Source organism: Apiotrichum porosum, assembly GCF_003942205.1.
Source record: "Apiotrichum porosum strain DSM 27194 chromosome Unknown scaffold_7, whole genome shotgun sequence".
In the NCBI taxonomy this organism is placed as follows: domain Eukaryota; kingdom Fungi; phylum Basidiomycota; class Tremellomycetes; order Trichosporonales; family Trichosporonaceae; genus Apiotrichum; species Apiotrichum porosum.
Window position 1 is genome coordinate 1,294,579 of NW_021167114.1, and position 852 is coordinate 1,295,430.

The following is an 852-nucleotide window of genomic DNA, read 5'->3' on the forward strand; positions in this document are numbered from 1 at the left end:
ATGCCCCTCGCTGAGATCAACTGGCCAGACAAGTACACCCCCGGGTTCACCGACAACTATGTTTCCAACGAGGTAATCGTCGCCAACCTCTCTGCCGCAGACGTCTGGCCCCTGCTCGCCGACGTGACGAAGTGGGACAGTTATTACGACAACTGCTCCAACATCACCCCACCGACCTCGGGCCCCATTCTGTCCCCAGGCGCCCAGTTCTCCTTTTCGACCTTTGGCTTTCCACCCCTCGCATCTGTTGCTCACGAGGTCGTTACCCCATCAAATGGGACCCCCGGCAGACTCGCATGGTCAGCTGCGCAAGACGGCAAGCCGGAAGAAAAGCTCGACGTCTATCACGCGTGGATCGTTGAAGACTTGCCTGGCGGCCGCGTCAGGATCTTGACGCAAGAGAGCCAGATTGGAGAGCCAGCCGCCCAGCTCGCCGGCGAACGCCCCAACCCCATGCTCAATGGGCACCAGGCATGGTTGGACGGCCTTGTCAAGGCGGCCAAGGAGCGGAGGGCCTAGTCATCGCATGTATCGGTTGCAGACTGATCCATGTCCAGGACTGCCGTCGTCCCCCCCCCTGACTAAAGCACTCACCGGCCAGTGCTGAGCAACCAACCCCAGTGTGTAAGGGGTAGGGGGCTGCATCGGTTTTGACTACTAAGAACTATGGGAAGAGGATACTATAGTAGACATGGCAGTTTCTTGGCTCAATGGGACCAGAGATCAAAGTTTCTTAGGGGTTAGGGGGTTAGGGGGTTAGGGGGTTAGGGGTTAGGGGGTTAGGGGGTTAGGGGGTTAGGGGGTTAGGGGTTAGGGGTTAGGGGGTTAGGGGGTTAGGGGTTAGGGGGTTAG

General features: G+C 58.7%; 1 protein-coding gene across 1 annotated transcript; it reads left to right on the top strand.

Annotated features, from left to right (window-relative positions):
- On the top strand, positions 1-519 carry EHS24_008790 (uncharacterized protein; the record flags this gene model as incomplete). Its single annotated transcript, XM_028624092.1, has 1 exon — positions 1-519. One exon carries the CDS (start codon positions 1-3, stop codon positions 517-519), a length of 519 nt encoding a protein of 172 aa, XP_028476066.1.
- Between the last annotated feature and the right edge of the window lie 333 nt (positions 520-852).